The sequence below is a fragment of the Rutilus rutilus genome (genome assembly GCF_951802725.1).
Source record: "Rutilus rutilus genome assembly, chromosome: 11".
In the NCBI taxonomy this organism is placed as follows: Eukaryota; Metazoa; Chordata; class Actinopteri; order Cypriniformes; family Leuciscidae; genus Rutilus; species Rutilus rutilus.
In genome coordinates this window covers 3,806,113-3,832,645 of record NC_140216.1, presented here as the reverse complement: position 1 = coordinate 3,832,645, position 26,533 = coordinate 3,806,113, and the positions used below count along the sequence as shown (strand labels likewise).

At 40.8% G+C, this 26,533-nt stretch overlaps 1 protein-coding gene across 38 annotated transcripts in view; it reads left to right on the top strand.

Moving 5' to 3' along the window:
* clasp2 (cytoplasmic linker associated protein 2) overlaps nt 1–26,533 on the top strand; it is a 61,174-nt gene that overhangs the window by 20,102 nt on the left and 14,539 nt on the right. For 2 of the 38 annotated variants that reach the window (XM_084423931.1, XM_084423947.1), the window contains 20 exons: nt 2,342–2,488; nt 4,727–4,803; nt 4,950–5,042; nt 6,866–7,011; nt 8,504–8,639; nt 8,729–8,799; nt 10,554–10,613; nt 10,710–10,787; nt 10,866–11,030; nt 11,122–11,159; nt 11,799–11,963; nt 13,531–13,635; nt 17,436–17,603; nt 17,806–17,847; nt 18,572–18,679; nt 19,812–19,874; nt 20,395–20,501; nt 21,417–21,664; nt 21,787–21,850; nt 23,509–23,565. In XM_084423931.1, the coding sequence (XP_084280057.1) occupies nt 2,342–2,488; nt 4,727–4,803; nt 4,950–5,042; nt 6,866–7,011; nt 8,504–8,639; nt 8,729–8,799; nt 10,554–10,613; nt 10,710–10,787; nt 10,866–11,030; nt 11,122–11,159; nt 11,799–11,963; nt 13,531–13,635; nt 17,436–17,603; nt 17,806–17,847; nt 18,572–18,679; nt 19,812–19,874; nt 20,395–20,501; nt 21,417–21,664; nt 21,787–21,850; nt 23,509–23,565 (2,138 nt within the window). Of the gene's footprint in view, nt 1–1,434; nt 1,708–2,341; nt 2,489–4,726; nt 4,804–4,949; nt 5,043–6,865; nt 7,012–8,503; nt 8,640–8,728; nt 8,800–10,553; nt 10,614–10,709; nt 10,788–10,865; nt 11,031–11,121; nt 11,160–11,798; nt 11,964–12,911; nt 12,933–13,530; nt 13,636–14,529; nt 14,557–15,099; nt 15,127–17,435; nt 17,604–17,805; nt 17,848–18,571; nt 18,680–19,811; nt 19,875–20,394; nt 20,502–21,253; nt 21,278–21,416; nt 21,665–21,786; nt 21,851–23,508; nt 23,566–26,533 lie in introns of those variants that run through there. The other 36 variants (XM_084423938.1, XM_084423952.1, XM_084423936.1 and 33 more) reach the window with 34 other exon arrangements.

The following is a 26,533-nucleotide window of genomic DNA, read 5'->3' as shown; positions in this document are numbered from 1 at the left end:
ACTGTGTCACAATACAATAATATTACAACTCTTTCAAGTAATCATGTATTCATCTTTTCTTTTTTTTCTTTTTTTTTTATAGCTTATTCATTGATTGAATAGAAATAATTGTGCGTTGACTTATGACAGTACACTGCATTTTATTGTGACTTTTATGATGGGCTGCCTTTTCCACCAAAAATATTCATAAAAAATGCAACTTAACTCGTAAGTATAGAAGCAATATCTTGCTTTGAAGCAAATATTGCTTCGAAAAATATTTCTGTATGACTTTATTTTAAGGTGACGTAGTTACACGCTAATACATGTACTTACTATAGTAATAACAATAAATTATACATAATTACAAGTAGCTAGCCCTAAACCAAAACCTCACCGTAACTCTGTAGTAATTACATGTAGTTAATTAATATTACTCAGTACTTAAGTACAATGTAACCACGTCACCTTAAAAATAAAGTACAACCAATTTTTGCTTCTCATAACCTCTTCTACTGCTGCTTCTTAATAAAAAATTGTTTTCTGATTTGAGCAAGCCATTTTTGGCTGACCAAAATTCAAGCCAATGTGATTCAGCCTTTTATTATTATTATGTTGTTGTTGTTAAAAAATAAAATTTTAGTGTTCTGACTTGAGCAAGCCATTTTTGGCTGACCAAAATTTAAACCAGTGTGAATCAGCCTTTTTTTCTCTCTCCAATCTTTCAAATCCACTGATGTGGGCTGATCTTGTTGTCATGGCAACAGCCTTTTGCAAGCGGCCATCTCTCTCTCTCTCTCTCTCTCTCTCTCGCGCGCTTCGTCCTTGCCTTTTCTCCCTTTTCCCCCTTTTCCCTCTTTTCCCTTCAGCTTGTCCCCTCTTTCTCTCTTGCTTCCTGTTGATGTTTTGTTCCTTTTGCCCGGCCTCAGTCTCGATTGATCTCTCTCTCTCTCTACGGTCGTCATTGGCCCGTCCTTGTTGAATTGTTGTTCACGCCCTCCTGTCTCAACAAAGGGTGGGTTATGCTACTATGCTAATAATGCTACACACATAGTCAGACACACAGAGCCCTTTCAGCTCCGCTAGTGGGGTCAGCATCCATAATGTGTCAGTGCAATCAGGGTCACAATGCCGATTGCCCACACACACACACACACACACTTTCATATGCAATCAAAGACCATGTCTCGGCTGTAGGGGTGTGGCCTTCGTTCTCATCTGTATTTATGCATGTTATTCAACTGTGCATGTTTGACCGTGAATGTGTTTAAACTAAGGTGATCACGCACCGACGTGATGCTAATTAGCTTAGCTTGAGCTCCACACGAAATGAGCCCCATTGACATGCAAGAAGCATCCTCAAATCTCAAAGCTCACTGGCTGCTTATAGATGATGTCATCACTCTCCTGATTGGTTCTTCGGGAGCTGGGAAGGAGGTGGGCGGGGGGGGGGACGGTGTGCAGCAAAGTGCGAGGGAGTGATGGAGCAGGAGACGAGGGGGGATGGAGAGAGAGAGTAATTGAGAGAGAGAGAGAAGATGCCGACCAGCTTTTGGGTGGTGGTTGCTGTGAACTGTGGTGTGTGCCTTGCCGAACCGTCTGGGGATATTTTGTCACCGTGAGAGTCACGGTCATGTGAGCGGCAGCTTGGGCGTTGCCTCGGATACGAGAGAGAGCCACGCCCGCCTTCAGGCATGAGGCGCCTCATCTGCAAACGCATCTGTGACTGTGAGTGTCTTCTCGAAATGTACCTGTTTGATATGATGCCGGTGGCTCAAATGAACGTTGACGTCTGAATCAGTGCAGGCATTGGACGTCGCCCAGGTGCCGTGGAGATTTGGGGCGTTTTAACAGCTGGTAGATGAAACGAAAGGCTGTTTGTGTTCTTACTGGAAGCGCCCAATCTGTTCTTGTGTGTGGGTGGCTTTGGGCTTTTGAGTTTTCAAGGCATTTCTCTTTGTGTGTGCGAGTCATTAACTGTACCTATACTTCCTGTTGTTGCTGTTCAGTAATTGATAGGCCCCTAATAGTTCCTGGTTCTGGGCTGGTCATTGATTACGGAAGCTGATATTGTGGTGGGGAGGAAATCAGACCTTGTACTCGGCATACTTGGTGATATAATCCTAAAACCTATTGGGTTTCAGAGGAAGTGGATTTGTTCATTGATAGATTTCCTTTTTATTGAACCAACTGCATTGGGACTAGAATATGTGACTATGCAAGTTGGCACAGAAATAAGTGGTTTTTGCTTATCATTGTGCAGTAAGTCTATCCTGGAACAAAATTTACAATTAGCTCGTCTATTGAAATGCTGCCGGCACGTCTTGACTTTGCTAACCAATCTTCTCGTTGCTTCTCTCAGATCGTAGTTTTGACGACGATGACTCTGTGGACGGAAGCAGGCCGTCGTCGGCTCAGGCTGCGTTTAAAGTACCCAAAGTACCCAAGAAACCTGGAGAAGCCGCCGGCAGTGCCAGACGACCCAGTGCTACTGGTGCTGCCAAGACAGGTGAGACACGTGTGAGATTGTGTTCTTTAAAAAGTCAAAATTCAATAATAATCCACTTATGGGTCATTATGAGTGGATTGAACCTTTTGAAGCATGTTGTAATGCGTAAAATGTGACTCTTTTAATATGTGTTTTAATTTGGCTATATGTTCTGTTTCATGTCTGAAATGAGTCTGTTGTGTGTTGTTCTGCGCCCTGCTATAATTGCCCCTTGTGGGATTAATAAAGTAGTAAACTAACTAATCACTGACTGACTCAGTTAGTCTGTGCTTTCAGAAAGGTATCATAAGCTTATGGGCTGGGTGTTATGTCTAAAGCATTATTATGATATGAATATATATGTATTGGTTGGTAATGAAATGAAAAATGGCTTATATATTTATTAAATAGCCATGTTGTAAATCGTATTTATTTTTAGACCATCCAGTGAATTCACAAATGAAAGGTACTTGGCTTTGAAAGCTGTATCTATTTTTATTTTTGAACTTGATGGACACAAACTAAAATATTTCTGGCATCAGTGCAAAAGCAGCTTCACACATTACATAACGATTAGAACAAAGGACTCAACTAATATTATAAAAGAGATCGTTACTCTCCTAAATTCTGGTTTGATGAACCACATTCAAAGCTGTTGTAAAATAGTGGATATGCAGACGCTTGTGATATTGCTCAGCAGCCTTACATTTATTTAGCTTTGCATTGTTAATATCTTATTTGTCAGTGTTTGGGACTTGACTTGTTTGGGACACATTTTGCTTTATATTTTTTACGGTTTTGCATTGTTTGTAAACAAAATTCCTGCTACGCTATAGAAAACCTCTATTGGTTGTATAAAGTCATATGTAGAATCTCTATCATTACACGATCTTAACACCCCAGTTCTACAAGTTTGAATATCATTGAAGGAAATGTTACAAAAGAGGCTCTTAAGAAGAAATAATGAATAATGAGTATTTAGTTTGTTTATTATTTCAATGCGAGTTAGAGCTGCACGATTAATCGTTAAAAGATCGCGATCTCGATTCAAACACCCACGCGATCTCATTCCTAAATGACAATTCGCCCGTGTCTATTAAACCTTTGACAAAATCTCACCAGAACGCTCAAATATGCGTTTGCGCTGCGGCTGACCCAGAGAGAGCAGTCATGTATAAGTGTGAAACAGCGTCACAAACCACACAGTGTCATTATTTCTGTGTTACCTTAATTCATATTCTCACAGAAGTACTGGGATAAAAGTTTATAGTTCAGATGAACACTGATGTCTACGGAAGCAATCAAATTAGAGATTAACCAAATTAATCTTTGAATCATTCATTGAAGAGATTCGTTCAAAAACGCTGATTCATCCAGTAAACAAACAAGTGAAGTATTTATTTGAGTCATTGAATCATTCATTCAACCTGTTTTTTTTATTTTTATAATTCATTCAGAATAATTAAACATTTTAAGACTGTGCAGCAATTAACATTTTGTCAGAACCTCTAGTGAATCACGTGTTATTTTGTTTAGTTGAGAATCATGATCTCAGTTTGAAACAAAAAATCGTGATTCGCAGTTTATCCAGAACCGTGCAGCTGTAATGCAAGTACACACTTGCACACATGTCTAATTTTTGTTTTTGTAGCCGCATGAACCGATGCTTTTACAGAACGAGAAGTTTGCACAAATACTTGGTTCGTATCAGCAGCAGTTCGTAATGAATTGATGTTTCTGCTGAGGCTCAATACCAAAGGTCCACCCAAAATGGGTTTTCCTGAAGGCTGACTGACAGCTCGCTGGTGCTGATGTGGCCACACCCCCCTCATGATTGATCGCTCAATTACAGCCAGACAGGAAGACAGACAGGAAGTCCATTAGGATTGAGAGCTGTTAATGTGTCGGATGGGTTTCCTCCCTCCTGTAATAGGTTGCAAAGGGCTATTTCACCGAATAAGAAAATCATTTAAAAATATAACGTGGTTTACAACTTCCTCCCCCACCTATTTGTATCACACACAAACCTAAAACATAATCACATGCTTAGTACACAAAGAACACCCTCCCTTTTGCATGGCGATACAACGATCGCCATAGTAACACCTCAGTTTCTATGGTAGCGGCTGGAACTGTCAGTTGTCTGTCAGCGTGATTGAGATTAAAAATGTCGCACAGTGTTAGACAGAGATGCATCTGCCCCTCATAAACTTCATAGTTGTCTTGTGTCTTAATGGATGTCAATCGTGTGTGTTGCAGGAGCCTCTAAGGAAGCGGCAGGAGCTGTGGATGAGGAGGATTTTATCAAAGCATTCACAGACGTCCCCACGGTTCAGGTGAGACACACACTTGCCTATAAATGAGAGATTCCTCAGAACCTAATTACAAATCTACCTGAGGGTTTCACAACGTTCACGTTGATGTTTGATCAAAGACTTGGAAGTGTTTGATCTAAAACTCACGTGCCTCTCTCCTGACATAGATCTACTCCTCACGGGACCTGGAGGATAATCTAAACAAGATCCGTGAGATTCTATCTGACGATAAACACGACTGGGACCATAGAACAAGCGCGGTGAGTTCAACATGCACGATTTAAACACTTGTGCAAGCATTTTTGTCTAAGTTATGCTAGTTGATATAACAGTTGCCTTGGACATACACTGACACCTAGTGGTGTGGATGCAGCATTGTGCAAAACCACGGTTTCAGTGAGAATGTAATGCCACTGCTTAAAAATGCACTATTTACAGTCAGCCATAATTAATTGATCAAGTGACCTAACATGTCCAGTTAAATGGCGGTTACTGAGATAAAGGAAGTCAATTTGACTGGTCATGTGATCTCAACATGGCTGCCCCCATGAGGGGACCCACTCTGTGTATAATAAAACAGCTTTCATTAGGTTACTGATTCAACTGCAGTCAATTCATTATTCATTTCTTTGTTTAAAACTTTTTAATAAGGGAAAACAAGTGACCAACTCTTTGTTGAAACCCCCCCCCCCCCCCCCCCATCCGAGTGACCATCCCCCATTTTGATGACCATCCGAGTGTAACGGATTATGCAAAAAAAAATAAAAAAAATGTAGTGTTGTGGTTTGTTATACCCACTATTTCTTAACAGAATTTTGAGATGTGGGCATTGCACTCAAAAAAGAATGCAAGCTTGCAGTTCGATCTCTTTACAGTTACTACGCTCATAAAAAATACACCTACACCTACACTTGCTTGTTGGTTTCAAATTCTACAAATGGCACATTTAAGGTCCAACAACAAATGTTTTATCAAAATGTATTTTAGTCACTTTAGTCACACATTTTGGCGCGCCCTCGTTCACTGAAGTCTGTGAAGTTGCTCGCTTGCATAAGGCTCGTCCAGGAAAATGGAAATATTTGCATGTAATAAATATATACGTTATGCACTGAGAAAAAAACATTACATCTCAAACTCATTAAACCGAACTACTATATGTCAGAGCATCTGACGGGGTAAGCTGCGTTGATTACTTTCTTACGAGTTATTTTAAAGCCCTTAATATAAAGCATGTCTCAAGTTTAGGACAAATTGGATTATGCTCTTCCCCGCAGCAGCTCACTGCTTTCCTCTGCTATTTTTCAGATGCGCTCGTAACATCAATCTACTGTATATCGATATAAACGGTATTGCCTTGTTTTTGTTTTTTTAAATATACAGATATATCGTACAAACTCAATATACTTGCAGTCAAGCTGAGTTTTAAGCAGACTAAATGGTTGGAGAAGTCCTGCATCACCAGAGAAGTCTGTCGTCTTACCGGAAGATTGAGTTGACATTTTGATTGAACATTACGAGGCCAAAATAAAACAATTGAAACGCATGGATGAATCGGTCACAATAACATCTATAAAATGCATTCACAAAATGCATAGGGTGAATTTTCATTTAATGCCGTCTTTAAACTATGGCTGGGCGATATATCGCATGACGTTATGCGCATCTCGTCAGTAAAGCCGGTTCCTTGATTAGTAGTAAATCACCTGCTTTCAGATGGAGCGGCATTTACTACACAGAGCCGTAGTTCACTGACAAGCTGAGCCATATCGCATTAATTAGGTGATAACAATGTCATGCGATATATCGCCCAGCCCGACATTAAACATCACCATTGTTTCCGTATTTTGTTTACAAGAAGTGACTGAACTTGTTTGCTGAATATTTGTGGTTCCATTGAAAATTCAAGAGGGGATGGCATTGGGATGCACTAGACCTAGAGTTTTCTTTGTGACCATACATAGGGATTGTTTACACTAAAAAAAAAAAAAAAACCTCTATCTGGCTTTTATGTAGCTTTGCCAATGCATCCCATTCATTTGTGACTTTGATGTGGTCTTGTTTTCCCCTCCCTCTCCCTCCACAGCTGAAGAAAATCCGATCTCTGCTGGTTGCCGGGGCAGCAGACTATGATTGTTTTTACCAGCACCTGCGCCTATTGGATGGCGCATTTAAGCTGTCGGCAAAAGACCTGCGTTCTCAGGTGGTGCGGGAGGCTTGCATCACAGTGGCGTGAGTGTCAAACTGACATCTTGAACAATGTTATCTCAGATCTCTGGCATTAGAAAGCTGTGTGTGCATAGTATGCAGATTATTGAGATCTGTTTCCCATCAACCGCTCGATTAAGGGCTAGAGACGAGTCGACGGGCTCATGGGGGCTGCTTACACCTGGCCACTTCATGCGTTTTCTCAGATCGGATAGCTATCTGATTTATCAAAACGATTCCATTTACACCTGGTCACATAAATGTGTTTTTGCAAAACGGATTTAAATCCGATCTTCAGTTCCCGCGCTATATGCAGATTTAATGGAGTGCACGTCACCGAAAGCAACAGATATGAGCTGCATTTTATTGATCATCAGTTAAAATTTCAAAATCAAAGACCGCAATAGGAGAGAGCAGAAACAGCCCTGGTAAGATCATTTCGTTTCTTTACTTTTAATGATGATTGTTGACACAATGTTAAGCGACTTACTTTCACTTTGATTTGCGATAGTTTGCACGTTGGCTTAATGAATAGATGCTCAGCTTCTCATCTGCGCCGATGCGTGTTGCAGTAGTGTCGTCATATCTGGCTCTAACATTACATAAAGCCTGTAACACACTCTCACACGTTTATTTTTTTTGCATTTTTGGGAGGAGTAAAATTTACATATGTGGTTTCAACAACCAGATACATTTACACTTGTCCAGTTTCGTCTGCAATGCGGCCCAGACCTAAATCTGAAAGAGTAATGGTCTGGCATCGACTAATGAAAATCGCCCAGCTCGAGGGGCGGCACCAAGCATGCATTTGAAAATCTCACTGCACGCAATAGGATAAGAGATATCCCCATACGCTTAGCTTCCAGCGGAGCTAACTGATAGATTATACTCTTACCGTATCCGGTCGGCAAAACAGCAAAAACGTCCTTCTTGCAAAGGAACGATTCGAGCGGCGTCTTCTGTTCCTGTTTTAGATAAAAAGCCAAGTCTAACTCGTTCATTGTAGCGGCCAAAGCCGTTTCAGACAGCTGGTGTTCATCCATAGCCATCTTGCAATGTTTACTAATGACTTCGACGTCACAGCGCTGTCGTCATCTGTTTAGCTCGCCTCTGGCCCGCCTATATCAGATAACCCGATGTGATTGGTGCAGCTCGGATACAAGGGCATATTTAATGAGCATCATTACTCGACACCAGAGTAACTCGCTGAGCAAATTCAACTTGTGCTCTCGCGAGAACTCTGGATTACCAGGGTAGCCCAGACCTCCTCCTGAAGTGGTTTGAGCAATCGGAATCAAATCCGTCTCGAATGCGTTTCGGAGGACATTTACACCTGGTCTTTTCACGATCGGATAGCGATCCGATCACAGAAAACGCATGAAGTGGCCAGGTGTAAACAGCCCCATAGAGCAAAGCGATTCCTATTTGCAGTCTACTGGATCTTAATTTGTGGATTCTTGCTATTGTTTTGTGTTCATTGTAAAGAGCATCAATTTATCGTGTCATGTTTGTGCAGGCATCTCTCCACACTATTAGGGAATAAGTTCGATCATGGAGCAGAGGCCATCGTTCCAGTGCTCTTCAATCTCATCCCTAACTGTGCCAGAGTGATGGCCACATCCGGCACAGCAGCCATACGCATCATCATACGGGTGAGAAACGGTGGTGTGCAGGAGTTCATTCTGTCTGTCTGACTGCACTGTGTCTGCATGTTTTGACTTGTTTGTTTTTGTATTTTCAGCACACTCATGTCCCACGACTAATTCCTCTCATCGCTAGTAACTGCACGTCAAAGTCTGTGGCCGTCCGGAGGTGAGATGTTAAAACTGCGTCTACACACTATAGCTGAGCACTGCAGGAATATTAGATGACACTCTATTTTACGGTGTCCTTTTTACACGTCACATGTAGTTACTATAGTGATAACTAGGCTATAAAGTAAGCATAATTATGTGCAACTAACCCTATAGTAAGTACATGTAGTTAATTATTACTCAATACTTAAATATAGAATTACACTGTAACAAGGACACTTTAAAATAGTGTAACTGAATATTTGTTTTCCACCTACAAGCTTATCCATCTGTCTATCCATCTGTCTATCCATCTATGTCTGTCTATCTATCTATCTATCTATCTATCTATCTATCTATCTCTCTCTCTCTCTATCTATCTATCTATCTATCTGTCTGTCTGTCTATCCATCTGTCTGTCTATCCATCTATGTCTGTCTATCTATCTGTCTATCTATCTATCTATCTATCTGTCTATCTATCTATCTATCTGTCTGTCTGTCTGTCTGTCTGTCTATCCATCTGTCTGTCTATCCATCTGTCTATCTATCATCTATCTATCTTATCTATCTTTATCCGTCTGTCTATCCGTCTGTCTATCCGTCTGTCTATCCGTCTGTCTATCCGTCTGTCTATCCGTCTGTCTATCCATCTATCTGTCTATCCATCTGTCTATCTATCATCTATCTATCTATCCTATCTATCTTATCTATCTGTCTATCTATGTATCTGTCTGTCTGTCTGTCTATCCATCTGTCTATCTATCTATCTATCTATCTATCTATCTATCTATCTATCTATCTATCTATCTATCTATCTATCTATCTATCTATCTATCTATCTATCTATCTATCTATCTATCCATCTGTCTATCTATCTATGTGTCTGTCTGTCTGTCTGTCTGTCTATCTATGTATCTGTCTGTCTGTCTATCCATCTGTCTATCTATCTATCTATCTATCTATCCATCTGTCTATCTATCTATGTGTCTGTCTGTCTGTCTGTCTGTCTGTCTGTCTGTCTGTCTGTCTGTCTGTCTATCTGTCTATCTATGTATCTGTCTGTCTGTCTGTCTATCCATCTATCTATCTATCTATCTATCCATCTATCCATCTGTCTATCTATGTGTCTGTCTGTCTGTCTGTCTATCTATCTATCTGTCTAACTATCTATTTGTCTGTCTATCCATCTGTCTGTCTGTCTGTCTGTAAGAATTTAAAGTTGACTTGAAAGGTTTTTCCTCTAGAATGAGCGAGTTTGGACCAAACAAGTGTTAATGCAGACATTTAACAGTAAAACACATAATCTATAAAAATAAAATAATCTTAAATGTTTTCCAGTGATTGTTTCTCACTACTCACTTAAATTATTTATCAATTTTTATTTTTATTTTTTTTATTGTTTTAAATATTTGTTACTAAACATTGTAAAATACGTCCCCATACAGCATAAATCCCTTGAGGGTGATGACAAACAAATATTTAAGTGTTTAAGTGTTCGGCTCAATTAATCAAAATGCCCAGTTTAAAAGAGCTGATTTGTGGAAATGAGTCTTCCCAACTCTTTTGCCAATTACCAGACACCCTATTAAAAATAACATCTTAACATGTTTATACTTGCGAGTCAGGAATCTGCTGGCACGATCTTTAAGAGTTTAATTTCTTCATGTATTTATTGTAACCGTTCAGTTTATCTCCCTGCCCTCTTGAGCACTTACCAAGACCTGTGTGGGTTCATTACTGAGTTCTCTTTCTTCCTCTCTGTACGTGTTAGGCGCTGTTATGAGTTCTTGGATCTCCTGCTGCAGGAATGGCAGACTCACTCTCTGGAGAGGTACCGCCACAGCACAGGCTAAACCACAGTGCCTACTGGTGTCGAAAGGCCAGCACTGCACTACATAACCTCTCTTCTCTTTCGTCTGTGCCTCAGGCATGCGGCGGTGTTGGTGGAGAGCATTAAGAAGGGAATCAGAGACGCAGACTCGGAGGCTCGAGTGGAGGCCAGGAAGTGAGTGCCGTCCTCAAATTACTTCATGTATTTCGCTGTTTCGTGTTGTGTTTTATTTCTGATGTTGCTCTCTCTCAGGGCATACTGTGGGTTGCAAGCTCATTTCCCTGGGGAGGCGGAGTCTCTGTATAACGCATTAGAACCGTCCTATCAGAAGACTATTCAGAGTCTAAAGAGCTCGGGCAGCGTGGCGTCCCTCCCACAGTCGGATCGCTCGTCCTCCAGCTCGCAAGAAAGCCTTAAGTAAGAATATCTCACTCGTCTGCAACCGACTGCTGCAGTAAATGGTGAAATTGAATAAGAGCTCTGTATTTTTCCCTCTTTTCTTTTTCAGTCGGCCGCTGTCAAAGTGGTCAGCTGCTCCAGGCAGAGGTGAGATCTTTCGTGTGTGTGTGTCCGTGTGTATTTGTAATTGACTCATGTCGTGTTCGAACCCCAAATCACTCAATATTTTGTTTAAAATGTATATAATGCATTAGGAATATTTTAGGGCCTAACAAATAGTAATCATGTAATCATGTAAAATGCTTTTTAAAACTACAAATATTCCATGTAGTCTAAACATTTCATGCATAATTATCAAAATGCTTATGGTGTGAGACTTCAGGAAGTTAACTTTTCATAGAAGTGTTGTGATAATAAAACTATTAAAATATTTTTGATCATTGAAATAAATCTGAAATTTAGATGGAAACTTAAACTCAGATCTTTAAACGAAAATTAGAAATGTTGCCTTTTGCAACTAACTGAAAACTAGTTTAATTTTAAGTACTAAAATTACTAAAAACTGAATTGAAAATAAATTAAAGTTAAATAGGAATAATTGAATATAACAAAAATACCTTAATAAACTTCACTAAAATTTAAATGAGAACTAGGCAATGGAAAAATAGTAATTATTAATAACACAATATAAAATTAAATAAAAAAATTTGTTTATAATGACATGGCCTTCATTGTTAAAAAATGTATATATATGTAGCATACACATTTGTTTGTTTGTTACCTTAGTGCCTGCGAGCTCAAAATCGTCAGGATCTCCAGGCTCTTTGCAGCGTTCCCGCAGTGATGTGGATGTGAACGCAGCCGCCGGTGCTAAAGCCAGACACAGCGGACAGGCTGGAGGGGCCGGTCGAGTCACGGCAGGCCTGGTCCCCGGATCATACGCATCTCTCGGTAGGAGCCACATACGGTTCTTAAGGCACAGTTTTATCAACTCATGAACAGAAGAGGTCACACGTGTGAATATGCAGATATGCACGCTCTTACACCACACGCAATAGAAACTGATGTGAAGAATTGTCTTAAAGTGTAACTTTGCAGATTTTCGAACCACTTTGTATAGTTACAATGTCTACGTACTCGTTTTCTGTGTTACCTGGACAGAGAAACTCAAATTTGTCAGCAAAAGACCTCTGACGGCTTCAGGGCTTTCTTGAAAACTACACACAGACAGTCGGATCAACAGAGGGTTATTAACAGAACAGTCACTGAAAATCCTATCATACTTTGTCTTCTCTTTACACTTTGGCAACAGCTTTTTTTTTACCCGTATGTGACACTGGTTTTGCTTTGGGCAGAACTGACGGAACGGCAGTTTTTCTTTTAGTTTTTTCCCCCCTGCGTTTGGCCTAAAACACTGTATTCGTGGTCATCCAGTTTGAAATGTTGACTAGAAACACTGAGATTCTCTGCGTTCTCTCCATATTTACGATACGTTGCAGCCTACAGCGTGCTGGATCCTTCACTTTTTGAATTCTAGCCCCCTGGGAAAATACAAGTCAACCCCAGTATTACAAAGTTTGATAAGAAGCGTTTCCTACTAAAGCAAGGCGGTATTTGTCAAGCCTATCCAGTAGAATCAGACTGGGAGTGGCCTCGGACTGCAACATGCACCAGTGCATTATGGGTGTTGACATTTTCCTACCTATTTTCCTACCTATTTACCAAAAAGGAAAACAACGACCCTTCAATTCGTCAAGGTTACGTGTGTGTGTGTGTGTGTGTGTGTGTGTGTGTGTGTGTGTGTGTGCGGTTTTTGACGTGTGATTCTGTTGTTGAGTGTGTTTGTGTTTTATGTTCTAACTGGTTTGCTGTGCTCCTCTCTCTCTTCTTTGGCTTAAGATGATGCCTCTGATAAAGATGGTAAGATCATCTGCCGTTTGCTCATCCCGTCTTCATCTTCTCCTTTTCTTAATTGCCCCCCCTCCCCCTTTCTATTGGCCTTCCTTCCTGCTCATGCTTTCCTACTGTTTGTCTTTGAATCGTTGATCAGGATTTTGGTGATTTTTATGTGTCTCTGATTTATATTAAATTATGCTAGGAGGAAAGTTGTTTGCTTTTTGTGCTAGTTATTCCAATGCTTTCTAGGTATAATAGGGAACCCGATCCTCTCACGCGTAGTGGGCGGAGCTCGTTGTGTGTGATGTAGTGCTGCTGCTGTCTGCTGGTGGCCTGTGGTATTGCAAGAAAACGAATGATCTGCCTTTCAGCTTGTGGTTGTGCCAAGTTGAATTGCTTCATTAAAAATCTCCCATACTGATCCGACACTCTCCTCTTATTCTGTCCATTCTGTCCCATCTTCTTTCCTTTAACGCAATCATTAATACGTTCCCTCAATCACAGGACTGGCCAGTGGGTGGTTGTGGTGGGCCAGCGAAACACTGGAAATCTCTTTGACTTATTCATGTGATGGTGTGTTATGATTGGCCTGATGACTTACAGCATTTTTGTTGCTATCCAGGGCGACTACGGACTAAGCAGACTTTATCGACGGCATCTAGCATGGGCAGCAGTCAGGTCGACTCAAGAGGGCGGACCAAATCAAAAATAACATCTCAGTCACAACGTAAGTACCTGCAATGTTCATACAATATTCATACGCATTCTACGTCTGCAGTGAACGAGCACAAATATTCTAGATGAACATTATTATGTGTTGTCATTTTCCTCACCATAAACGCATCGTATCAATGTAACAAAACTAGTCAGTAAATATATGTTGGTGCAAAATATTTGCAAAACTCCCAAAAATTATCCATACACTTCATACTTAATCATTCCTTTTATAAAGTATGTTTTAAACACTTTGAAACACAAGCATTGAAGTTACAATTTAAGGAGGTATTTCTGTGAAAGGGTATACCAGAATTGCACCTACACTTTGTGCATATACATCATTTATATTTTATTTAAATAGCCAATGTTGTTATATTTAAGTAGTACTATGAAAATATAATATTGCTCATCAAGGCTGCATTTATTTGATCAAAAATACAGTATAAAAAAACAGTAATAAATGTTATTACAATTTTAATACAACGTTTACATTTTTAAATATTATTTATAAGCATTTATATATGATTATTTATCATTGTTTCAGTTTCAAACTTATTTCTTATTTTTTTTAATAAAAAAGTTCAAAAGAACAGCATTTTTTTGAAAATCTTTTGTAATGTTATATATTTATTGTTGCGTCTGATCAATTTAATGCATCCTTGTTGAATAAAACTATTAAAGTATTTTTAAAATAATGACCCAGTGCTTGTGCTTAATTTATGCACAACACAAGCATGCGGTGAAACGTGACTGTAAACAGTCTTCCCTCATACCACGTGCTGTAAAACACATTGTCATCTGCATGCCAGTGTGTGTGTGTGTGTGTGTGTGTGAGAGATTATCAGGAGTCATCCTGATCTAAGGATGTAACCCACAGCTCCTCCAACTGTTTCTGTGCCTCTAGGTTCCGACGATTCTGATTGCACGCCAGGTACCCTCGTCTGACATGTGGGGCGAGTGTGTTTAGTTCATGCAAACGTGTGTGTGAGCGAGCAAACGTTTGTATGTCTTGAGTGGCCTGCATGCTGTGTGGTCTCCACTTGGGTGTAATGGTATCAGTCTATTTCTGCCTGCAGGCGTGTAGAAACACAAACTCTCACACACGACGGTTTAGCAGTGTATGTTGGGCAGCCTGGGCTGCTTTAACATGTTAAGAGTGTTGATGGAACTAAAGCAGTGGCAAACACAACCATGATGTTTTTCATCTTTTGTGTGCCTTCATGGTGATGTTGTGGAGTAACGTCAGTTGTAGGGCTTCTTGAATCTATGTGCGCGACTCATGCTGATGTTTTCATTTGCAGGCTTATGGTTTTATTCATTTGTACGATGTGTGTGTGTCAAAAACAACACATTGACAGCATGTTTTTTTACCCCATAATGCATTTGTATTCGTTTAATATGCTGTTCCTCCTCCCACCCAATGGGTCTCTTGGACCCGTTCCCGCTCCCTAATCCTTTCCCCTCATTGGCTCAGGATCACAGTCTGCTACCCCTGTTGGTGGTAAGATTTTCAACATATTTCACCTGTCAGTTATTCACGTAGTCCAGTCACTCCCATCCTGTGGGCCTCCACCCTCTAGTCTTACATCTTCCCTTCTCCTGATTCACGGAAAAACATGGTTTTGCCATCAGCACCCACTCTCTTCACTGCATGGAGGGTGTGTCGCTTGGTTCACATTGGATGGTGTTTTTTTTCTTTCTTTTTGTTCTCTCTTCAAACCTGTGAAAAACTTGAACCTTATATAAGGCTGGGCGGTATGACAATATATGCCCTTCGTTGACACCGATTATGCTTTTGCTGGGAATCTGCTACATTGATTCCTCTATATCTGTGGTGCGATTTTATTTTTCAAAAAGAATCCACAAAATTGTAGAAAACTTTTTTTTTTTTATGTAATGTGAAGCTGTTTCAGTACTGGTTCTTTCATCTGTCATGACTATATCTTAAGAAATATTTTTCTTGAATTTCCAGCAAAAATAACTATTTTCTGATTTATACCATTAAAGGGACAATGTGTAGGAATTTCTCCCATCTAGTGGTGAAATTGTATTTTGCATTCAAACGAATACTGCTCTCCAGCGCCTCGCTTTTTCAAATGCGTGTTGCATCTACGGTAGCCGTTACGTACCATAAAGCTATGACAGGATGTCTTTTAATAGCACTTTGAGTTATACTGTCTGTCTATATAATAATAAAGTACACAACCAAGCAATGAAAAAAAAGCTTGTAATTAAGACCGTAACATTGACTTACCTGTCGAGAAGAAAGCAGGCAACTTCAGCGTCCCTTTTGAAAGCTTTCTCCTGCGTTAAGCTCTTTCCACCTGGAAAAAGCTATCCCGACGTTAACCCTTGTTTTTTGTAATCTCCGGTCACGTTTCGTTTTTACGGTCTACTTTGGACTTTTTCAACGACGAGGACTCCTTATCCTGTGACTATCCGTACAGTGCAGCCTTTTAAACTTGCCGGGGCAGTGACAAGAGCCTCTCACTGCTCTGCTCCTCCGCTTCTGCTGGTTTCAGTCACGTGACGCTGGCTCTGAACGAAAACGCGTTGGCCTAGTACTTTTTGTCCCTCTCTGCTATTATAGTTTTTCAAGATGGCGGAACTACATGGAAGCCTCCGTGGACCTACCCGTCCCATGTATATAAAGATAATAAATTCTTCGTTTACGAGGATAAGTCAGATCATTGGCAGACGTATTTGTACACCATTGAGGACATATTTAAGAATAAAAATATTGATTTTAGATAATAAAATACCTAAAAAACTACACATTGTCCCTTTAACATGATATAAGAATTTGGTCATATCGCCCACCCCTGCTTTACGTGTCACTGTGTGGGGAAATTTAAAGATTTGGTAATTGGTGTGTCAAAGTGCAGCGTGAGCATGTTCATTTGTGTTTGTGTAGTCTCTGTAGTCATAGAAACATTTTCACTTGGTAAACCTCATTCTTCCCTTTTGGTCTTGACACAATCGGAATCACAGCACTAGCACTTTTATGTCAAACTGTCATCTGTATATGTGATTATTGTAGTGTGAATTATTGCTGTGTGGATAAACAGTAAAAATATAGCATAGCTATGAGTTGTTGATGTTTGGTTTTGGTGGACAATAATGTAATTTGTGCTATTTATTATATACAGGGCTTGACATTAACTTTTTTGCTCACCAGCCACTGTGGCTTGTGGTTTTCCAAAGTTACTAGCCGCTCAGCATTTTCACTGGCCACAATTTTGACATCGAAACCATAGGGGAAAACTGCCATATAGATTTTTTTTTTTATATATTATCTCATAATTTGGCAGCGGAATATTAGGCACTTTAAGACCTGACACACTTTGGGTCACAAAATCTGCGGGAATGAATAAAATTATGCTCAATATCCCACACTGAAAAATTCAAGCACTGTAACACCAACAATATTCATCCGGAGCAAATGAAACAAGTGAGTAAAGGGTTTTAGTATGCGTGTCAACTCACTGTCGGAGTATTTGTATTGTGTATCCTGCAGAAGAGTTTCAGATATTTCATTATCGATATGTATCGAGAAATCTATATTTTTGTCAACACTAGATTGCACGTAGTTTATTATTTCAGATGCCTTTTTAAATTGAAAAATTAACATTTATATATAAATTTCAACCCGCCAAAGTTGCTAGTAGGAGTGAGTGTGTTACACGCCACTGCTAAAAACCAAGACGAGTTTTAATGTCAAGCCCTGATTATATATATAAAGCTGTTTGTGTGTGCATTTAGTGGTCTGTCAGTCTCACTTTTGTCTTTTCATTTTCTATATATTTCCAGCGGGTTCTCGCTCGGGTTCCCCAGGCCGGGTTTTGACCAGTACAGCTCTGAGCACGCTCAGTACGGGAGCTCAGCGTGTGAGTGCCGCTCCAGGCTCCCACCGTCGCAGCAGGATCCCACGCAGTCAAGGCTGCAGTCGAGACTCCAGCCCCACACGCCTGTCTGTTGGTAAGCACTCGTTTCTGTCTGTGACCGTGAGAATCTCTTCTGTCTGATGAATAAAATACCTTTTTTATCAGTGAGTGTCCATTGAATCTGTTGGCACATAAGATCATAAAGTGTTGCAATTGGCCCCAAGACTTCTGTAGGCCTTCACGTAAAGGGGTGATAGTGTTCTTACCAAAACTGAAATGTTTTCTTTCAATCAAAGCTCCTTCAAACATCAGCCACGTCTACAATGGATCAAAAGGAGGTATGACTTTTTTTTGTAGTTTTTTTTTTGCCTTGGCCTCTGCCAGCCATCCCATAATGGTAATCCATCTGCCTGCCTAAGCTGGGGCTGTCATCCTAATGGTGTTTCATGCTGGAGGTTGTGCTGTTTTGCGCGTAACGCTCTGCTTTGGGAAAGCAGAACATGCCGTCTCATTAACCTGCTGGGTCTTCCCTTGTCTGCTGTGATGTTAAACCCCACAGCTTGATGCTGATCTTTGCAAAATGAATGTGTGAAGTCCATCTCATGAATGCAGATGAACGTTGAACATTGGTTAAGAGACAGGATATAAAAGCAAACATCCAGACCTGCCACCTCCCATTTAATAACATTCACCCTTTAATTCCTAACCTTTTAACTGTTCGTCCTGTCAGTGAATGTCTGCTCATTTCTAATCTATTTCTTTAATGTGGAATTTGTGCATGGATTCTAGAAATTAGTACAAATATTGAGTTTAATATATGTTGTCTTCCTGCCTATTTTATGCGAGGTTCCTCAGGGCTCTGTATTGGGACCCTTTTTTTTTTTTTTTAAGTTCAAACTCCATTGTCATTTCAGTGCTTTACAATACACACAATTGTTACGGCTATTCCTTCTATATTTCTCCTGCTTTTGTCTGTCTGTTATACCCTCCAATGTCTCTGTTCTTCTTTATCTTTTTTTCTCTCTGCTCTTTTCTTTGTGTCTTCTCTTGGGGGTGGGTCAGCGAGGGGTAGTCGTATACCACGGCCTAGCGTGAGTCAGGGCTGCAGTCGTGAGGCCAGTCGAGAGAGCAGCAGAGACACCAGCCCTGTGCGCTCCTTCACGCCGCTCGGTGAGTAACCACGGCAACCATTTCATCTACCAGGACCAATCAGCTTCAACACAGCAGGGGCATAAACAATTAGTAAAGATCATGCGATGTTGAAAAATGAAAAGCGATATGCCCTCCCTTTGCTTCATTTGAAACTGGAAGTCAAGCTTTTGCACATTTTGCTCTTTGCCTGGACTCAGTTTGCTTCAAAATTGCCAAACACAAATGTTTGTGCTGCACTGCTGGCGCACATTGTATTAAGAATATATTTGGGGTTAAAAATCCCTCACATGGTTCAGCCTGGTCAGGAAGCATTTTTCTCCTGGCCTTGTTTTTTTTTTCACCTCATCTTACATGGTGAACATTACTGATGGATGCTGACACAAGCTTTGTCTGAGATGGTCCGTAAATGCAGCACACCAGAGAAAAAAGATCATAAAGGTAAAACCTCAGACAGGAATTATTAGGAATAACCCTAATAGTCAACATGCAATTAAAATTCAGAGTTTATATATTTTTTTTTATGTACATTCCTCATAAGTACCTACCATACTTTGGTTTTATCTCTTGTTGAATGTCCCGTTTTGCACAAAAAATGTCATATGAGGAAGAAAAATAGTTTGTGAATGACAATTACGCAAGTATAAATCACTAAGTTTAATAGTTTAATATATAGTTAATATGTGCAAGCTTTCTGACAAATAGCCGTAGTCCTCGGTGTACCAAAAATGCGTAATTATACTTTATACATATTTATACATGTTTGTTTTGTTTTTTGAGAATCAACATTTTCAATGCACATTTATTTTGAGTGGCACAAGTTTCAAAGTGGAATAAAGATAAGAACATTTAAGATAGAGACTGTCTGCTTCCTGCAATATTTTTGATGTTAGGTATGACACATTTAAAACTTATTTTACCTGATGAAAGTGTGAAAATATTCTTGCTGTAATGCAGAACTGGACTAATATCCGTCAGCACTGACACTTGAAGTGTGTGAAATTGTGTGTCACAGCAGGGCGTGTGTGTGTGTGTGTTTGGTGATGGGACGTTCTCACTTTACTGCTAATTGGGAGTTTCTCTGGTGAGCTCTAACACTGGCCTGGTTATTTACGCGTGTGTGCTTGTTTGCATTCTTGTGTGTGTGTTGCAGCATCCCGGCATTATTCGCGCTCAACTGGTGCTCTTCATGCCCCAGATGCCTTCGGGGCAGCAGGTGAACTGTCACCTCAGCGGCACAGGACTCTTTTCAAACATTTTTTTTTTTTTAAGTCATTGTCACTTTTTGTCATCTCATCCTTCTGCTTCTTTCAGTTTAGCCTCCATCGGACCTGCATGCTTTAAGTTTAGTTTTAGTCATAACAACCGTTCCAACCATTACCTCGATAACAACCGCATTCAAGTAGATTCACGTGGAAAACCTTTCAGTGTCACTCATGATTTTTCCTGAATTTAACCCAAGTTTTTTTCTACGTGTCCTTGTTTTTTGTTGTTGATGATGTTGTTGTTGTTGTTTGGGCATTTGTGGTTCTTTTTCATAAATGTTTTATATTGTGATAATTTGTTTTTGGTTCTCTAGTCTCAGTGTCTTTATTGTTGGTGCATTATTTTTAACTGATTGCTCAGTATCGATAAGATCACTGCATGCATTTTTTTGTTTGGACATATAGGTGTTTTTTATTTTTTTATTTTTTTATTTGTGGATGTGTGTGTAAAATGTGTGATGTGTGTTGTAGGTTCTGGGTTGGGTATGTCTCAATCCAGTCGTCTGTCATCTTCAGTTAGTGCCATGAGAGTGCTGAACACCGGATCAGACGTGGAAGAAGCCCTGGCAGATGCGCTGGTAAATATATTATACACAGTCTCACACACACACACACACACAGGAACTCTGCTTACACCCCACTCACATATAAGTTTACATTTACATACCCAGAATATCTCATGTTTAGCCATTTAAAGAAAGATAAATCTTTGTTTTGTTTATATATATATCATTCAAAAGTTGAGGTGAGTAAGATGTTCGTTTTAAAAGAAATTACATTCAGCAAGAATGTGTTAAATTGAGAGTTAACTTTCTGTTAATCTGAGAATCCTGAAAAAATGTATCAAGGTTTCTAAAATAACATAAAGCAGCACAACAGTTTTTAACGTTGATCATAATAAGAAATGTTTCCTGACCACCAAATCGGCATATTATATCATCATTTATAAATGAGGGATCATGTGACACTGAAGAATGAAGATTTTTTTTCACAATAGTGCTGTTTTTACTATATTTTTGATCAAATAAACGCAGCCTTGATGAGCATAAGAGGCATCATTAAATATGAAATGAAAAAAAATGAAAAACATTACTGACCCCAAACTTTTGAATGGTAATTTAAGTGCTGTATATACATGCTCTTGTGTAGGATGTCAAATGTACTGATCCATACCATTATTTTTTTACTATAAATCAAACTTATGCAAAGAACTGTACTCACAAAATTAACAAAAGATTCACATAACCATTGTATCATGCACTTAAATGTCTGTCTTTAACTTGTCTATCATGCTTTAACTCTAACCTTTTGGCTTTATCAATGCTGCCAGCTTTTAGGAGATATGCGGGGCAAGGTTAGTCCGTCTGGCTTTCTGTCTGTCTCTCTGCATTAAAGCTGATGTTAAACTTACATTTTCAGTCTTTCCTTCAAGTTGTCTTGTGTTAAATACATGCCTAAAATGATCATATGGATTTCATTTTATGTTTCCTAAGCAGAAGAAACCAGCTCGGCGGCGGTATGACACCTATGGGATGTACTCGGATGATGATGCAAATAGCGACGCCTCCAGCGCGTGTTCAGAGCGTTCGTACAGCTCCCGAAACGGCAGTATTCCAACGTATATGCGGCAGACTGAGGACGTGGCCGAGGTGCTCAATCGCTGTGCCTCTGCCAACTGGTCCGAGAGAAAAGAGGGGCTGATGGGATTGCAGGCGTTGCTGAAAAACCAGCGAACTCTCAGGTTACACATTCTTGTGTTTCTCATAGTTTTGCTAAATTGGCTGATTTTTGTTTCATATGTAAATAAACTCTCTCACGTTCAACGCAAGTTTGTGTTTAACTTGTTCTTTCTATCCGTTTCAGCCGTGTTGAGCTGAAGAGGTTGTGTGAAATTTTCACCAGGATGTTTGCAGACCCACACAGCAAGGTACCTTCGCATGCCACTTTCATTCACACACACAAGCACACACTCCTGCGGACATAAACCAGCATGAACTCTTGCATCACACAAAACTGCTTGACTGTATCGGATTCTGCCTCACCCACAGCCCATATTCTCGCCACAGACTCACAGACCCACGCCTCTCGGGCATGTGCAGTGTACACTAACTCTCGGGTTGAGGACCGTAGCTAATCGCATGGTTTGGTTTGAGTGGATTTCTGATTTCAGAAAAATTAGAAGCTCGTCTTTTTCAACCACTGCAACGCCAGCCCAAACTTCCTCCGTAGCTCTTCTCTCTTTCATGCTTGCACTCACGCACACACTCACCCACGGGACTGTCACAATTCGAAAAAATATAGATCTTAAAAATATAATGCGAATCGTTGGACTTTAGGAAAGACATGAGAAAATCACTTACGAAAGTTCAATATAGATAGATTTGTAGATTTGACGTTTAAGTTAGCGTAAGGTAAAAAAAAATATTTAAATGTTCATAATTCCGTCTTTAAAATATATATATATATACAGTACTTTGCAAAAGTCTTAGGCATGTTAATATCCCCCCCCCCCCCCCCCCCCCCCCCCAAAAAAAATGGTTTAAAGTCAGTTATTTGTATCTTTTGCATTTCAGTTTACATTTCCAAACATTCTTTTTGCCATTAAAGCCCCACTATGTAGGATTTCCGTTTTGGTCAAACAACGACCCCTAGAGTCGCTGTGGACTACTTGTATTTAACGTTACTGTCGTAAATACCACTCACGCAGAGCAGTCTCTTCACTCACGGCCTGATTCCCTCCCCCCTACACCGGTCCCCGTTCAGTCGGATAGAAGCTGTAACGAGTGGAAATAAGGTGTGGCCCCTTTAAGAGCTGCGCGCGCCCTGTTTAACTTTCGGCAGTCTGTATTGTATGTGCGCCTCGAACACCCCGTAAGCGGGTTGTTTCTGTTTGACGCTCATTCTTGTCCTATTTTTGTCTATCAAGTAATGCTGTGGACGGTAGAACGTGTGACAGACAGTTACACGAGTTCGATTGGGGAATAAACACAACGCGTTACAAATCGTCGGACATCGAACAAGCACAGCTAGCCTCCGAAGATGTCTACTAATCCATCAACAAGAACGCCAGGTGCTTGTCCGAGTGATATACAATATAAGCAATATACTTACAAGTCCAACAGCATGTGAGGACGTGTTGGGGGAAGTGAGGTAGCCTATGCCGTAAAGCAGTCGAATTTTGTAGTTCTTTTTGTGCGCGGGGGTTACTACCCGAACCCCGAAGTTTAAAAGTACGATTAAAAACTATACAAACCCCGTCAGGCTATGGCAGACGTGTCATTCAACCTATTTTAAGTCGATGTATTAACATGCCTAATACTTTTGCACAGTAGTGTAATGTGGATAGTCTAATTTGCAGAACACCACCTTCAACCGCATCAGGAAAGGTACAGTATTCCTACACCGCTGACAGCCCAGTCCCACACGCACACAGACTAACCCGAGTTTGAGGTGTCTCTCTTTCTCTCGCTTATAACGATTTCCTGGATCCTCTTCTGGCATTCTCTCTCTTGTCGGGTAGCCCGTAGCTCCGCCCCATATATCTGATTACAGGGCTCATGGCCCGCCCCTCTCTCTGATTTGCAGCGTGACCCCAGAGGCTTCGGCACGGCAGAATCCGGTATCAGTTCTGCCTCTTTTAAGGTACAAAAAGTCATTCTCTCTCTCTCTCCTGTCCAACATGATTATATTCTACAGCCTCCAGAGCTGTTCTTCAAGGGTCTGGAAAACCTTGGGTCCTTTTGTGTGGATGTATAAATGACAAAATATGCTTATGCTTATTTATTTTACCTTTTTTTCCCAGATTATATTGTTCATTTACGGTCATGATTTAATGGGGTTCATTATTTGTCTTTATCTCTCTTTTTTTTCATCTTCAAAATAATTTCCATAGTACGGTGCAATAACATGTTTAAATTTTAAAATCATCATTTTAAAGAAAGGTGCACTATGTAACTTTTGGCCCTCTAGCAGTTAAAAAACAAAACTGCATGCATTTTGCAGAAGAACATTGTTTTGGTTTTGCTTCGGCTGTGCGGATGAATATGGTTATCCTACTGTTCATAAAACATTCACTACTAGACTCAAGAGATATAACCAGTTTAGATGGAAAGGATCTCAAGCTGACTAGCTGAAGACGTTACTGTAGCTTTACCCATTATTAGACATGATACTTTCTTGAAAATAAATGCCAGCACAGCGCTACAACAACCATAATGAAATCAGCCTTCACAATAGATGATGCTTTACAGTCAACTCCGTTATGGCGCTTTTACACTGCATGGTACGGCTCACTTTTGGGGGGTTTCCACTGTGTACAGTACCTGGTACTTTTTTTTTAGTACCACCTCGGTTGAGGTTCAGAACGAGCCGTACCGATTCTAGAATGTGATGTGTAAATACTGCAGATCACTGATTGGTCACTAACAGCGTCATTGGATTTGCGTCTCGAGACACCAAACCCGCTATATTTAAGTAGTCAGCAACAGCCACCGCAGTATCATTTGTTTGCACGACTTTCTTTAAAAGAAATGGCTCCAGCGTTTACGATGATGTCATGGCAATAGAGGCGAGGCAACTATAATGATCAGTCTATAATCCCACCCTCTTCGAAGCGGTTCTAAACTGCAGTGGAAAAGCAAACCGAGCCAAAGTTAGGCGAGCCAAGCCGAGTCGTACGACTCTAAACATACTTCATACATACGTCATACATACTTCATACATACGTCATACATACTTTAAAGCAACTTATCTGTTCAATAAAACCTCTTACTCACCTGTCGAGTAATAAAGACGCCATCTCCTTTTACAGCATTTCAAATCCCTCAGTTCTCGCCATGTACAAAAGCCAAGCCAATGTTGATTCGGGTTTTATTACGAGCTCGGTCTCGTTCTCTTTTCGCCAGCAGACTCTCCTCTGTGCGGAGTTTGTTCGAAACGGGTTCTCCCACACCAGGCGCGCACACACACACACACACACACACACACACACACACACACACACACACACACACTCTCAACTAACCTCTGCTGCTCCCACACCAGATGCACACACACACTCAACTAACCTCTGCCACTCCCACACCAGACGCACACACACACACTCAACTAACCTCTGCCGCTCCCACACCAGACGCACACACACACACTACTAACCTCTGCCGCTCCCACACCAGATGCACACACACACACTCAACTAACCTCTGCCGCTCCCACACCAGACACACACACACACACTCAACTAACCTCTGCCGCTCCCACACCAGACGCGCACACACACACTCAACTAACCTCTGCCGCTCCCACACCAGACGCGCACACACACACTCAACTAACCTCTGCCGCTCCCACACCAGACGCGCGCACACACACACACACACACACACTCAACTAACCTCTGCCGCTCCCACACCAGACGCACACACACACACACTCAACTAACCTCTGCCGCTCCCACACCAGACGCACACACACACACACACACACACACACACACACACACACACACACTCAACTAACCTCTGCCGTTCCCACACCAGACACACACACACACACACACACACACTCAACTAACCTCTGCTGCTCCCACACCAGGCGCGCACACACACACACACACACACACACACACACACACACACACACACACTCAACTAACCACTGCCGCTCCCACATCAGACATGAGCGCACGCGCACACACACACACACGCACACGCTCACACTCACACTCAACTAACCTCTGCTGCTCCCACACCAGACATGCGCGCACACACACACACACACACACACACACTCAACTAACCTCTGCCGCTCCCACACCAGACACACACACACACACACACACACACACACACACACACTCTCAACTAACCTCTGCTGCTCCCACACCAGACATGCGCGCACACACACACACACACACACACACACACACTCACTCAACTAACCTCTGCCGCTCCCACACCAGACACGCGTCAAAGTAGCCGGAGCCTCTTTTCCCAAATGAAGGATCTGACGAGACACACATGGGCGAGTGACAGAAGCAGTTTCCTGTGAAAAGCATCCAGTCAGGTCTAAAATATAAACACTTATAACAGGCTTATGGTGAATCAGAGTAAGACAAAAACACTTTCTGGAAGAAGGAATTGATGATGTATGACAAAAGTTACATAGTGGACCTTTTAATTTAAAAACATTTTAATTTCATGTTGTTCCAAAAATGGTCTCACAGCTGCGGAAATTCACCAGTGTGTTTGTTTCTTTCCATGCCTTTCCCTGTGGTGGAACTGTAGAGAGTAAGTTTGGTTAACTTTTGTGCACATTTTTTTTTCTTTTTTTCCCCCATTTTTCTTTTACTGCTTGTTTGTTTTAGTGCCATGTCTATATCCAGAAACTATGAGATGCTGCTCTAATAAATAGCTGGAAAGCATTTCTTCAGTGTTTGGCTGTGTTTTTGGGACTGAGCACTAACAGGGCAATCTACTTTACTAATTTACTAATCAGTAACCAAATAGGATGGTGAATATGTGATGTCAAAGATGTTGTTGATCCTGCTATTAATCTGTGGCTTTGCTGTTAACTAATCAAGTACATCTAAAAAATAATTATTATAAACATC